The sequence below is a fragment of the Siniperca chuatsi genome, linkage group LG3 (assembly GCF_020085105.1).
Source record: "Siniperca chuatsi isolate FFG_IHB_CAS linkage group LG3, ASM2008510v1, whole genome shotgun sequence".
Classification (NCBI taxonomy): Eukaryota; Metazoa; Chordata; class Actinopteri; order Centrarchiformes; family Sinipercidae; genus Siniperca; species Siniperca chuatsi.
The window spans coordinates 4158564-4170301 of record NC_058044.1 but is presented as its reverse complement, the minus strand read 5'-3'; the positions used below and the strand labels follow the sequence as shown (position 1 = coordinate 4170301).

At 41.0% G+C, this 11738-nt stretch overlaps 1 protein-coding gene across 1 annotated transcript; it reads left to right on the top strand.

Moving 5' to 3' along the window:
* The first annotated feature begins 686 nt into the window (after positions 1-686).
* On the top strand, positions 687-11416 carry LOC122873533 (mitoferrin-2-like). The gene is made up of 4 exons (XM_044190331.1): positions 687-1231; positions 6830-7058; positions 7240-7296; positions 7880-11416. The coding sequence occupies exons 1-4, from the start codon at positions 890-892 to the stop codon at positions 8470-8472; spliced, it is 1221 nt and encodes a 406-aa protein (XP_044046266.1). The 5' UTR covers positions 687-889; the 3' UTR covers positions 8473-11416.
* The last annotated feature ends 322 nt before the right edge of the window (positions 11417-11738 follow it).

Here is an 11738-nt window from a genome sequence, read left to right as displayed (position 1 = left end):
GACTGCAGCCCCCAACATGGAGACAGCTTTGTTGTGAAGTTTGCGGATAACACTACCATCATCGGCCAGATACTAAAAGACAGCAGCCTACCCACCCTGCTGCCCTCAGGCAAGAGACTGCTAAATCCATCCCCAGCACTCCCCCCATGTAAAATTGTTTCATTTCTATGTTTTAGGCTCATAGTTTAGGCTATTATTTATTCACCGATCTACTGTAGTCTATATCATTTTTGTATATAACGTTTTTTGTTTTGTTTTTGTGAGTAGCAAAAAGGGAAACCGCAACTAAATCTCGTTTTACACACGTGTTGTAAAATGATAAATAAATCAACCTTGTAAAAAATAAAATATGTTGTAATGGAACTTCCTGCAGTGATATACAGTAGGCCTATATGATCAAGTAGCGTATAAATGTTAATTCTATATTTTAAGTCCTAAATGATCTATTTTTATGGTTACAATTCCAACTCGGGACGTCCTGTTTAAAACACCTATTTTTTATTTTTTTATTTTTTTTGTAATTATTTTTTTAAAACACTTCCTGTACATAGTGACTTCCTGATGTTACAAAATCGTCAACACCCACTGACGCTGAACCTCCGCCCACTTCACCGGCCCGCCTCATTTTAAGACAGAATTGACCAATTGAAGGGACTGTTGGTGACTGACAGTTAATCTGTCGAATCAGCTTCAGCTTCTAGCGTGACTCACTGACAAACCCAACAAGGTCCCACCCGCCTGTACTCCCGGTTCCCGGACTCGCCACAGCTGCCTATCACGCAGTAGCAGCGACCCGCCAAGGCTTTTCCGGCTGGGACACTAAACTGCCGGGACGACTACACCAACAGGCGGTGTACACACTTAACGGACTAAACTCTTTCTCACTTGAATGGAAGCGGACGGTTTCGTGTCCCGGCGAACGTCCGTGGAAACACCGGGCGTCGACAGCCGCATCACAAGCGCTGCAGCCGGGGCAGAGTTTCGATGGCTGGGCGGCAGGCTCCTGGACGCCACAGGGGGATTTGTCGGGTCTCTTTCACCGAGAATGGCAGGGGAACAGGACTTTACCCCGGTGTTGCATCGAGCGACTCCGGAGACCTCGACCTCCGTCGAGCCAGAAATAGACTATGAAGGGCTGCCTCAGGGAGTAGCCACCAGCACACACATGCTGGCAGGATCCGTGGCTGGAATCATGGAGCACTGCCTCATGTATCCCATCGACTGTGTCAAGGTATCAGAGCAAATATATACAACACACCGCTTATTTTGACACTTTCAGGCCCCGTTTATGTTACACTGAACGCAGCCACTGGTTGCACAAACATCGATCCAACGTAGGCCTCAATACAAGCCTGAGCTCGATTAACGTTAGGTTACAATCTCTCAGGGGTCTTGCTACCAGAGGTCAGCTAACCAACTAACGTTATCTAAACAAAAAATAACGCAACACGAAATGGTCTCATTGAAAATCTAAACACGAGCGGGTATGTTTAATTTAGTTCAGCTTTCATTTAGGCAGATGTTTGTGCTATATCAAACTGTTAGGTTTGACAGTTGCGTCTCCTCTCATTTAGCTAGCACGCTACATACACTAGCCTACTAGCGTTAGCTAAAGCATCAATTGTCCTTTCTGGCTAACATCCCTCTGACTGACATTTCTCTCCTTTTCCATTGTCGCCACGACACATTATGTAACTCAACCATTTTTCACAGTTCTAAATAAATTCGATATAGCCACGTATCAAGTTCAAGTTTGACAGGGATATTGTCATTGCTATGTCGTTCAATAATATTACCAAGAATTAAGCATTCGCTTATGGAAGAAGAGGATTGTCAGAGGTCCAATGTACCGAAATAATTGGAAGATAGATACTTGTTTTGTAGCTCATTTGCATTGTTAGTCGGAGGTCTGTTTGAAGACATCACTGAGGATTTAATGTGGCAAAAACTGTCTGAGGAGGTCATGTGGAAAGTTAATTATGAAGAGATAGTATTTGTAAATGATTAACACAGATGGGTCATCAGTCACTAGACCAACGGTCACAGTCTTTACGTAGGCTATATGTATTTACTGTAAACCAATATAGATAGACATAACTGAGTAGTTAGTCTGATTACACAACCACATCAATCCATGTTAAGGTAAAAACTAAACTTCATACCAACAGTGGCGTGTTAATTTGAGTTTTCCTGCATTAAGAGTGCTTTGAAGTCGTAGGTGTTTTACTACATAACTACTCTTTTTTGTGAAGGGAACTGTTATACAACAGCTGTGTCGTGGGGTCCCTCCCTCTGGAACAGATCTCTGAAATTTGACCTTAACCTCTCTGCGCTCATGACTTTCACAAGTTACACATTACCTCCTCTTTCTAAGGAAGAGGATGTGGCTTCCTTAAACTGGAAAAGTGACACAATTAAGTGCATTCAAAGATGTTGTTATGCATACTAAATTCACTTAGAGCATGTTGTTGATGGACACTATTGCCCCGCAATACAGTACACAACAGAAATTGGGGCGTTACATACAAGTGGACGGAATTAAAACCAAATGTGGACAGTAGTGAGAACAGGAACATCCTTAGGGGGGGGGAAAAAACTTGCGGGAAAAAGTTTTGTTTACATCTATTGGTTTATTATTTCCTGTTGTACAAAATAGAAAAGAACATTCATTTCCGGTACATAATTGTGAAAACATTAGACTATAAAGATAAGCATAATAGCACAGACTGTACAGTATTAGTTTTTAGTTTGGAATTGCAACACAGATTCTCTCTGTCAAATGAGGAACCATTTATTGGGCCTGAACATGAGCGGACCAAACTAGCCGCTCACTCGGACTCACTCATTCCGTATTTGGCAAGTTAACTCTCCTCACTGACCTTCGTGTTGATTCGGCTCTGTGATCCTAAAATATACCTCAACGCCAGAGTCTTGCCAAAAGCTGGTGGACTGACACTGTAACCCATTTTTCACCAAGGACCCATGCATTAGTATTATACAAAATGATTGTCAAAATGATGAACCCTAACTTGACATCAAGACTAAATGCAAATTAGTCTTTATCTACAACTGGTAATTCATTATGTTAGGACATTAGTGCTGTTTTTCCAGACTGTTAAGTTCCTGAAATCGCCGTCCAACAAAAACCTTCATGGTTGAGTTTTCTTTCTCCCTGGTGTCCACCGTGAACGAGAATTGATTTGGTGCAAAAATGAAGAAATGCCATTTAAAGTAAACTGTAGGTGTGATTGTAACTTAAATGAAGAGGTGAAAGATTTGCAATGGTCTTTTTTACATTTTTTTTTAACTTTTCTGTTCCCCCATCAGTCCAGACTGAGGCTGCCTGTTTCAGCCTTAAAGTCGAGGTAGAAGGAGGAACTGTGTTACGCATTTTTGTGGCCGAAAATCCTTTAGCTCAAGGAAGTCAGTTTGGTTTTTTATTACAGTAATGTTTTGTGGACAACTTCCTCTATCCCGACAATTCTCTGTTTTCACAATCTTAGTTTCCTGTTACTGTCACAACAAGTCGGCCAACATCTTTATCTACTAGTTCATTCTTTCCACTAATTTCAGACTCTGTTTCCTCATTGCTAGAAGGTCTTTAAAGAGTAACTTAAAACCAAGCGCTTAAGTATTGTTTTCCTGATTTCTTCTGGTTGTAACTTTCAATTCTGCTGCACATCTGACCAAATCCAACAGCTATGTTAAAGTATACTGACCGCACCCTGAATACACTCCATCACTACAGAGACAACTTCAACCTGTTTAACTACTTACGATGGACATTTAAAAAAAAAAAAAAAAGGCTCATAACTGATGCACCAGAACCAAAAAGATCGTCTTTTTTTTTATTCCACACATTCTGTTTCCTTGTCAAAACCTGGTTACCTACATCACCTACAATGCAACCTGACTGCCGACAGTTCATTTGGAGATTTGGGTGTTTATGCTAGCATAACACACCTAAATATATATAGGCTATATAGCCTCTTCTAGGGTAGTGGTGCTTGACATTAAACATTAAAAACTCTTAACATTAAAAACCAAACTTTTAACACATTGCGACAAGATGTCTTGAGTAGTGTCACCTGTGTTTGTATCCATGACTGATTAGCACCAGGTGTGGTGTAGCGCTTACTAAACACTGCTCTGCCAAACATTACTCGATAGGGGGAAAAAAACAAGTATGTGACTACACTACTTCGTCACAAATAATTTTTAAAATACAGATTTAATTGTTTCAAACTAAGCAGGAAATGAATTGCTTTCCCTGCTAACAACGACACAGTAAATATGAGGAAATCGATGTGATAATGGCATCCGTAAATTACGTTTGTTTGTCAGAGATTTACCTCCTTGTGTGTGGCTTCCTGTAACAGTCTGACAGTTAGCAAAGCACAATGCAGTGGGGCACAAATACAAAACTTGGGCTAAAAAAATCATCTGTGGAAAACAAATTAATGAAAAAAATGTTGTATATTGTTTTGTATATTGTGATTGATTATCTTGCTATGCGGAAATTATTTTCTCATACTGCACAAAAATAAAGGGAACCATGTTGTCTTCCAATTAAAGGAAAACAATCCTGTTATGTCCACCTACAGCGACTGGTGAGACACCAACAGGAATAATATTAACGAGAAGGATGAATAAGACATGTGGCACAAAGATAAAAATAAAACATTCGTACTGTCCTTGCAATGCCAATGACCCAAGGAACGAAATCTGTCATTTCACTTACTAGGTTTACGATACCAACTTGACTGCAGAGACATGTCTCTCCAGGCTGTGTGGATAGTAGATGTTCACAGTATTACTACTTTATCATCCAATCGAATCAAGGACCATTTGTTACTAAGAAAGGTTGGAGCCAGTTGGAGCTGCCGGATTGAAAAATAGTCCCTCAGAGGTCATTGTTTTAGTCTCAGAGGACAAGGCAAACTTCCAACGTGCAGGAGGGCCGTAACAGAAATATTTGTACACAACACGATAACAAGTTGACAATGCATAGTACATTTTGAAGGCGCAAAAATCCTTGGCGTGTAGCTACCATAGTGTCTTTCAGATGTTGTAGTTAAATTGTCAAGTGCTACATATATTTAACATGCCCTCCTTCACTTCCTCTTAGCAATTAGTAATACATAACACTATATGTCAAATAAGTGAGTCAGTGATTCCATCTTGATTGCCTTTTAGCTGTTGTTTGTATGACTGAGCTCGTGATTTTTATTTCTTGACAAAGTGTTAAAATAGCACCAGTTGTCTTGTTTGCATTACCACTGTACTTCCCCGGAGTCCAAATAAGGTACATGTCAAGATACTCAGTGACTGTCTGGTACATCACATGGGTTGTTTCTGTTGCCTTTGCTTTATTCATTTTCCTCCCAGTATTGTAGTTCTCTACATTCAGAGCAGAGCATTTAGCCACTCTGTTGGGATAAAGGGGGTTGTACCACATGAGAAAGTGACATTAACACAAAGCCCCGTGTATTGTATATTGTTCACTGACACCTGATACTGTTTTTGGTAATACTGTCTGGCTCTCTCAGTCTTGGGCCTCGTCACTTGGCGCTCCAAAAACTAACAAAAGAAAAAAACAACCCACAAAACTTGAATACACTGTGGATGACTGAGCACATTCCATGTGAGTTACCATTTCCCAGAAGCATGGAGCGGGAATGTCCATGTAGGCCTCCAGGAGGCAGCCGCGCTCCCTCCCCTGCTGTAATATTTAGCCCTGAGGGGAGGGTGTAGGCAGGGTAAATTCACTTATTGCATGTGATGAAAAATTTGAGGATTGCACCATTTTGGTCTGGAGCTTTGGAATTTTCATTGCTCTGGTATTCTGTCTTTTTATTGACCAATGCACACAAACAGCAACCGTGCAAACAGTACTGCTTATCTGAGCAATGAGCAATGCATGTGGTAGGCTGAGTGTTTTAATTTTCACCACTTCCTGGCTGCAGTACCACTTCCTGGCTGCAGTACCACTTCCTGGCTGCAGTACCACTTCCTGGCTGCAGTACCACTTCCTGGCTGCAGTACCACTTCCTGGCTGCAGTACCACTTCCTGGCTGCAGTACCACTTCCTGGCTGCAGCACTCAGTCTTCATTCGTGGTTAGCGAGTTGAATGTGGTTTCAGTCTGAGTTTGAAGTCGAGGCACAGTCATATACACTTTAAATGAATATGGGCTGGTGTAAGTTGGTGACATGAACACACACACACACACACACACACACACACACACACACACACAAAATGCACACCCTTTCATGTCATGATGGCTTTCCTACACACCTTTTCTTTAAGATCTGCAAGTGTGCAGAAGTACACCAGTCAAATTTATCAAATTTTTTTATCTTTATCTCCCAATATCTTGTTATTAAAACTGGTTAGTGTTTAATTTAAAAATTCTGCTTGTGTTCCAACACTGTATAAAAAACCTTTTGTATTTCTCTCAATAGATCTTTTCTTGTCTTTGTCTTCTGTTTTTTTTGTACCTCGCTCTTACAAGATCAATCATCTGGTTGTTTTATTTATATAGTAGTAGTAGTATTATTATCAGGACAGTTGACACCCTGACCTTTAAACTCAAACTTTTTGCCTGCGTGTTTCGATGATGCAGGAAATGCAAATTGTTCTGTTCTCATTTCAAGTTTTTCTTTGTAAGAACATCAGATACCTGTAAAAAAAAGAATTCACTAGTTATGTACAGTTTGGAATTATGACTGCAAACCCTGGTGACTATCTATGAAAGTAATTTGGATTAATATCTTTTATTAATGTGTTTTAATGCATGTGTCTGTGTTTGTTCCTCTCAACCCCAGACTCGCATGCAGAGCCTCCACCCCGAGCCAGGAGCGCGTTACAGGAACGTGATGGACGCCCTGCGGCAGATCGTGCGGACTGAGGGTGTGTGGCGGCCAATCAGAGGCGTGAATGTGCTGGCGGTGGGTGCGGGGCCTGCCCACGCTCTCTACTTTGCCTGCTACGAGAAGATCAAGTTTTCGCTAAGTGACGCCATTCACCCTGGAGCCAACAGCCACTTTGCTAATGGTAAGATGCCTACCAACAGACACACAGACCTTTTAATGAAAATTTTACTTTTTATTCACAAGGCTCAAATTTACTGTAACTTTTTTACTAAGTGTCAGTTTGGTGATAATGGTTGAGGGAGGAAACTTCTCCTTGTGGTTGAGGCTTTAACTTCCTCTTCGCTGTTTTCTCTGTTCTGCAGGAGTGGCGGGCTGCATGGCCACAGTGCTGCACGATGCCATCATGAACCCAGCCGAAGGTAAAACTTCCTCTTCTCTGCTTATGTGAGCTCACCTGAGTCGCGCACCCACCTACTTACACACGTGCGATACATTCTGCACAGTTGAAGATTTACTGTGGGGTTATTTATAGAAGCACTCAACCTCCTTCAAAGACCATTACAGAAAATCCCCTGATGGTGCTATTCTACCATCAGGACACTTGGTGGAGCTCCAGTGTTACTGGAGAGCTTTGACCTGGAAGCCCAAACATTACTGCAACTAAAATATCAGTCTATGAGTGACATAATTACTTTGAAATGTGTATTTCTAAATATGTATTTCTAAAATAGTTAAGTTTAGTATTCATTGTGTTAATAATCATAATTAAGATTTACAGACTGTTTTCTGTCTCTTTTTTTGTTTAAGTTAATAATTGTTGCCACTGATTGTTTTAAGAAAACAAAGTGTTTTTAAGACAGAAAGTTTGGTTATACTCCTTCCTCTTTCGTGTTCCTGTTATCCTCCCAGTTCTTGTTTTCAGTTCCATGTCTGACTGTGGAAACATGTTAAATATAATTTTCCTTCATAAATTCCTCTCCTTCCCCTCTTTTTCTCCTTCAGTTGTGAAACAGCGAATGCAGATGTTCAACTCACCTTACCGCGGCGTGCTTGACTGTATGGGGTCTTTGTTGAGGCACGAGGGCCCGGCCGCTTTCTACCGCAGCTACACCACTCAGCTGACCATGAACGTGCCCTTCCAGGCGCTCCACTTCATGGCCTACGAGTACCTCCAGGAGCTCCTCAACCCCCACAGACAGTACAACCCTTCCTCTCACGTTGTGTCCGGCGCGCTGGCTGGAGCCCTGGCCGCCGCTGTCACCACTCCCCTCGATGTCTGCAAGACCCTCCTCAACACACAGGAGGCTCAGGCCATACACGTGATTCAGGCCGAGGCTGCGACAGCAGCTGGAGCGGTTGGAGCAGCCACTGCCTCAGCCCCCGGCAGCCGCCACATCTCCGGTCTGGGCGAGGCTTTTCGGACAGTGTACAGGATGGGAGGCGTGCCGGCCTTCTTCAAAGGTGTCCAAGCCCGGATCATCTACCAGATGCCCTCCACGGCCATCAGCTGGTCCGTCTATGAGTTCTTCAAATACATCATCACCAAGCGCCACCATGAGAGACGGCTGCGTGGAGATCGTGACGGAGACAAATAAACACCTGGCAGTGGGATTGGGTATCAGCAACACAAAGGTTTATTGCACCGTACCGATCACTGTTATCGGTATTGATTTCTAAACATCTGAAGGTTTGAAAAGCTCTAGAATTTTAGATTCTTTGAACAAAAAGTAAACTTTAATTTTGTTTACAGAGATCAGTTGAAGATTCAGTGTGTAAGATTTAGGGGGCTCTATTTGCAGAATATGGCGATAATAAGTATGTTTTCATTAGTGTATAATCACCTGAAAAGAAGAATTATTGTGTTTTCATTACCTTAGAATAAGCCCTTTATATCCACAGAGGAAGCGGGTCCCATTCCATGGAGTCCGCCATGTTGCCCCGCCATGTTTCTACAGTAGCCCAGAATGGACAAACGAAACACTGGCTCTAGGTCGGGCCGTTCGCGTTTTTTGCGGCCACCGTAATTTCTCCTACATGCTTGGAACGGGAGGGTGAGGCGAGCGGTATTCAAATGGTTGCAAACTGCAGGTTCATCGTTAGATGCCACTAAATCCTACACACTGCTCCTTTTAAGCTTGGTCTGATCTAGTTCATAGCAGGTGAGGACACATACAACTGTTAGGAGACAGCTTGTCTTGAATACTCCATTATTAGATGTTGGGTTGACAAAATGTCCATCACTACCCATCTGTAAGAAAAGGGCCTTGAAATTGCAGACAGGAAGTCCTGGTTTAGCCCAACTAAATTCTGATGGTTTAACTATTTTTATTTTTTTTTGTTCACCTTGACAAACTCCCTGTATTAGCTTTCAAAAAGTAAATTATTTATGGAGGGTAATGCATAGTAAAAGTAATGTTGATTTTGGCCATTTTAACAAAGAAATGCTCACTTCCGCTCAACCACCTACAGTGCAGTTTGTTAGTGTTTAGACACTTTTGTTTAGGCCCCGAACTCAAGTACATTGAATTAAAAAAAAATGACTCTGAGGTTAAAGTGCTGACTTTGAGCTTTAATTTAAGGGTGTTTACATTCACTTCCAATGAACTGTGTAGAAATTGTAGCATTCTTTATACATACCCCCCAAAAGGATAAGAAGGGCTAGAAGTCCTACACTGATGGGAAAATGCTCAAATACCTTTTAAAGTTGAAAGTCAGCACTCTAACCTAATAGTTACAGTCCAGTGTGTTTGAGCACAGAGCCAAAACAAAACTGTATCCCTATCCACGTACTTAAGAACTGCACTGTAAACTGGGTTAATAACCCTCTCTTAACTGCACATGTACTTCTGGAAAGTATTACTACCATATTAACTTCTGACCACAGGGGGGCGCACAGCTCAACTGCTACACTAAACAATGGAAAAACAAGTGGCGGTTACAGAATCAGCAATATCAAAGTAGTCTGAGTGTTACTGTACACCAGCACAGGTATTCAGAGGAAGGAACAAAAAAATATTAAAGACAGTGTGTTTTAAATGAAACAAGGAATTACATGAAATTACTCAAAATCTTGTGTCATATGGGTGACACATTAATTAATTTTGTTAAGAAAGAATTAATTTTGGATTGAAAATACTCAAGGATTCAACACTTGAGTCGTGAGTGAGTGTGTGTGTGTGTGTGTGTGTGTGTGTGTGTGTGTGTGTGTGTGTGTGTGTGTGTGTGTGTGTGTGTGTGTGTGTGTGTGTGTGTGTGTGTGTGTGTGTGTGTGTGTGTGTTACAGTGACTGGATGAGTGGAAATTCATAGAGCTCAGCGGTGACTGACCAGATTTGATCTCAGCACAGCCTAACTGAGCTATCCACCAAAGCAAAGTTGGGTAAAAATAACTCAGCTTTTTTTTTTTTTTTTTTTTTTTTCTGGGTTAGCATCAGACCACAGTAAGATTTCTTTGAAGAACAATATGAAAAAAGTTACTGCTTTAACAGTTTCATGTTGTCACTTAAGTGTCTTTGCACTAAGTGCTGTCAAATCCACGCACACCTGAAGGCTGCAGATCATCTCCGGACGGTGCCATTAGAGTGGCATAGATATTACTGATAGGCTTGTAGACTCATTGTGGTAAATTTTAAATTAGATGTTTGTTCTAAAACAACATATCCATCATGTGGAAGATGCCACATACTGCATCTGAAATATTCACTCTCGGAAAAATAATGCTACATCTTTTTAACAATCGGAGTCCTTGGTTAATAAAATGTAAAAACTCCTATAAACTGTAACTTTTCATATTTCATAAAGAAAAGTGTTTATAAACTAAGGATTTTTCTCCATAGTGCATATGTGGAGTTTTGGAACAAGACAGAACAAAACAGACAAGAGTATTCACCGTAGACAATCACTTTTTTTTGTGTAATTTTATTTTGTTTGTTTTTTTAAACCGCACATCATCCTAGCACTTAGTAGCAACTTCTTTATCATCGTTAGGACAAACAAGTAACTTTAACATTAAAACAAGTGCAGAGAAAAAGTAACATTACTTCTACACATGCCTTCAGTTAGCCGCCATATATCCAACGCACAACTACTACAAAGAGATCCTCAGATAGAGATGTAATATTGTGTTTTGAAGCCATAAAACAGGATGAAATTGTACATCATACATATATATATATATATAAACCCAAAATCTCTAACCAGCTAAGTTTTGAAGATAACCTGTATGATGAATTATACAAATATGAAACTGTACAAGTTTTATCAAGAACGCGCTGTAAAAATTCAGGTTTTTGTAGAAAGCGCCCACAATCCTCACTTGGAACGTAGCAACAAAGGAAAATGGAAAACCAAAGACTGAGAGCAATAGAGAGAGAAACAGGAGAGGAACTGGTGGTTTGTCAGATGACGACACTAATGTGCAATGCTTGAACACTGTTTGAGAGCGACACCTGTATTTTGTGAATTGTAAATAAACTTGCTAAGGCAGCTCCTCGCAGAAGCAGGGTCTTCTCTTGGTGCTGGCTCTTCAAGCGCTCAGAGATTTTGTCTACTTGTTTTACTTTTCCTCTCCTTCCTTTCTGTCAAAATGCTGCAAAAAAAAAACCAAAAAAAAGCCCATGAGGTACTTGATAGACGTGTTGACCTTTACCCCCCCCCCCCCCCAAGGCGTTAGAACAAGCGTTATAAACTGGAACTTTCTCTCTCCACTAGCAGCTTGCTATAACGCAGGACACAAATGTTTTACTTTATCCCCAAAACAACAATTAGTGGATTGATTGGCAGAAAATGAATGGGCTGTAAATTTGAGAAATTATCAGTTTGTTTAAAAATGCAAAAAACAAAAACAAAAAAACCCTGAGAAT